The sequence below is a fragment of the Eimeria mitis genome, genomic scaffold (genome assembly GCF_000499745.2).
Source record: "Eimeria mitis Houghton genomic scaffold, Emh_scaff470, whole genome shotgun sequence".
In the NCBI taxonomy this organism is placed as follows: domain Eukaryota; phylum Apicomplexa; class Conoidasida; order Eucoccidiorida; family Eimeriidae; genus Eimeria; species Eimeria mitis.
The window spans coordinates 6,748-7,247 of record NW_013573004.1 but is presented as its reverse complement, the minus strand read 5'-3'; the positions used below and the strand labels follow the sequence as shown (position 1 = coordinate 7,247).

The window sequence follows — 500 nt, the reverse complement described above, 5'->3', positions numbered from 1 at the left end:
AGCGGCTTCACCGCTGCCGCTGCTGCTGCTGCCGCTGCTCCTGCGCCGCATGTACATGTTGAGGAGCCGCAGAAGAAGCTAACATGAAGCTGCAAAGGCAAAGCAAATGCAGTCAGAGGCGGGGAGAGAATCCGGTAGCAGCAGCAGCAGCAGTGAGGCACGTAGGGCTGTTGCTGCTGCTGCTGCTGCTGCTGCTGCTCTTGTCGTGTTTGGGGTTTTATCTAACTGGAGAAGACACCTCTTTTTCTCCTTAATAACTTTGAAATTCAGTTGAAAACTTCTGTCTAGATTTCGGGGTTTAGGGCTTAGGGTTTAGGGTTTAGGGTTTAGGGTTTGGTGTTTACTGCTCCGGTTGACTGCTGCGCCATCTAGCAGCGGCTGGGGTGTATGTACATGGTTCCTAGTGAAATAAATTAAATAAAATATATATATATATTAATATTAATTTGTTAATATATTGATCCTTGTATTTGCAGGTTGGGCGGTCAGGTGTTGCTGAT

At 47.2% G+C, this 500-nt stretch overlaps 1 protein-coding gene across 1 annotated transcript in view; it reads right to left on the bottom strand.

The window, feature by feature from the left end:
• Positions 1–57, bottom strand: part of EMH_0013350 (uncharacterized protein) — a gene marked incomplete at both ends in the record, with an annotated part of 5,022 nt that extends 4,965 nt beyond the window's left edge. The window contains 1 exon segment of the mRNA XM_013499814.1: positions 3–57. Within this exon segment, the coding sequence (XP_013355268.1) occupies positions 3–57 (55 nt within the window).
• Positions 58–500: the final 443 nt, after the last annotated feature.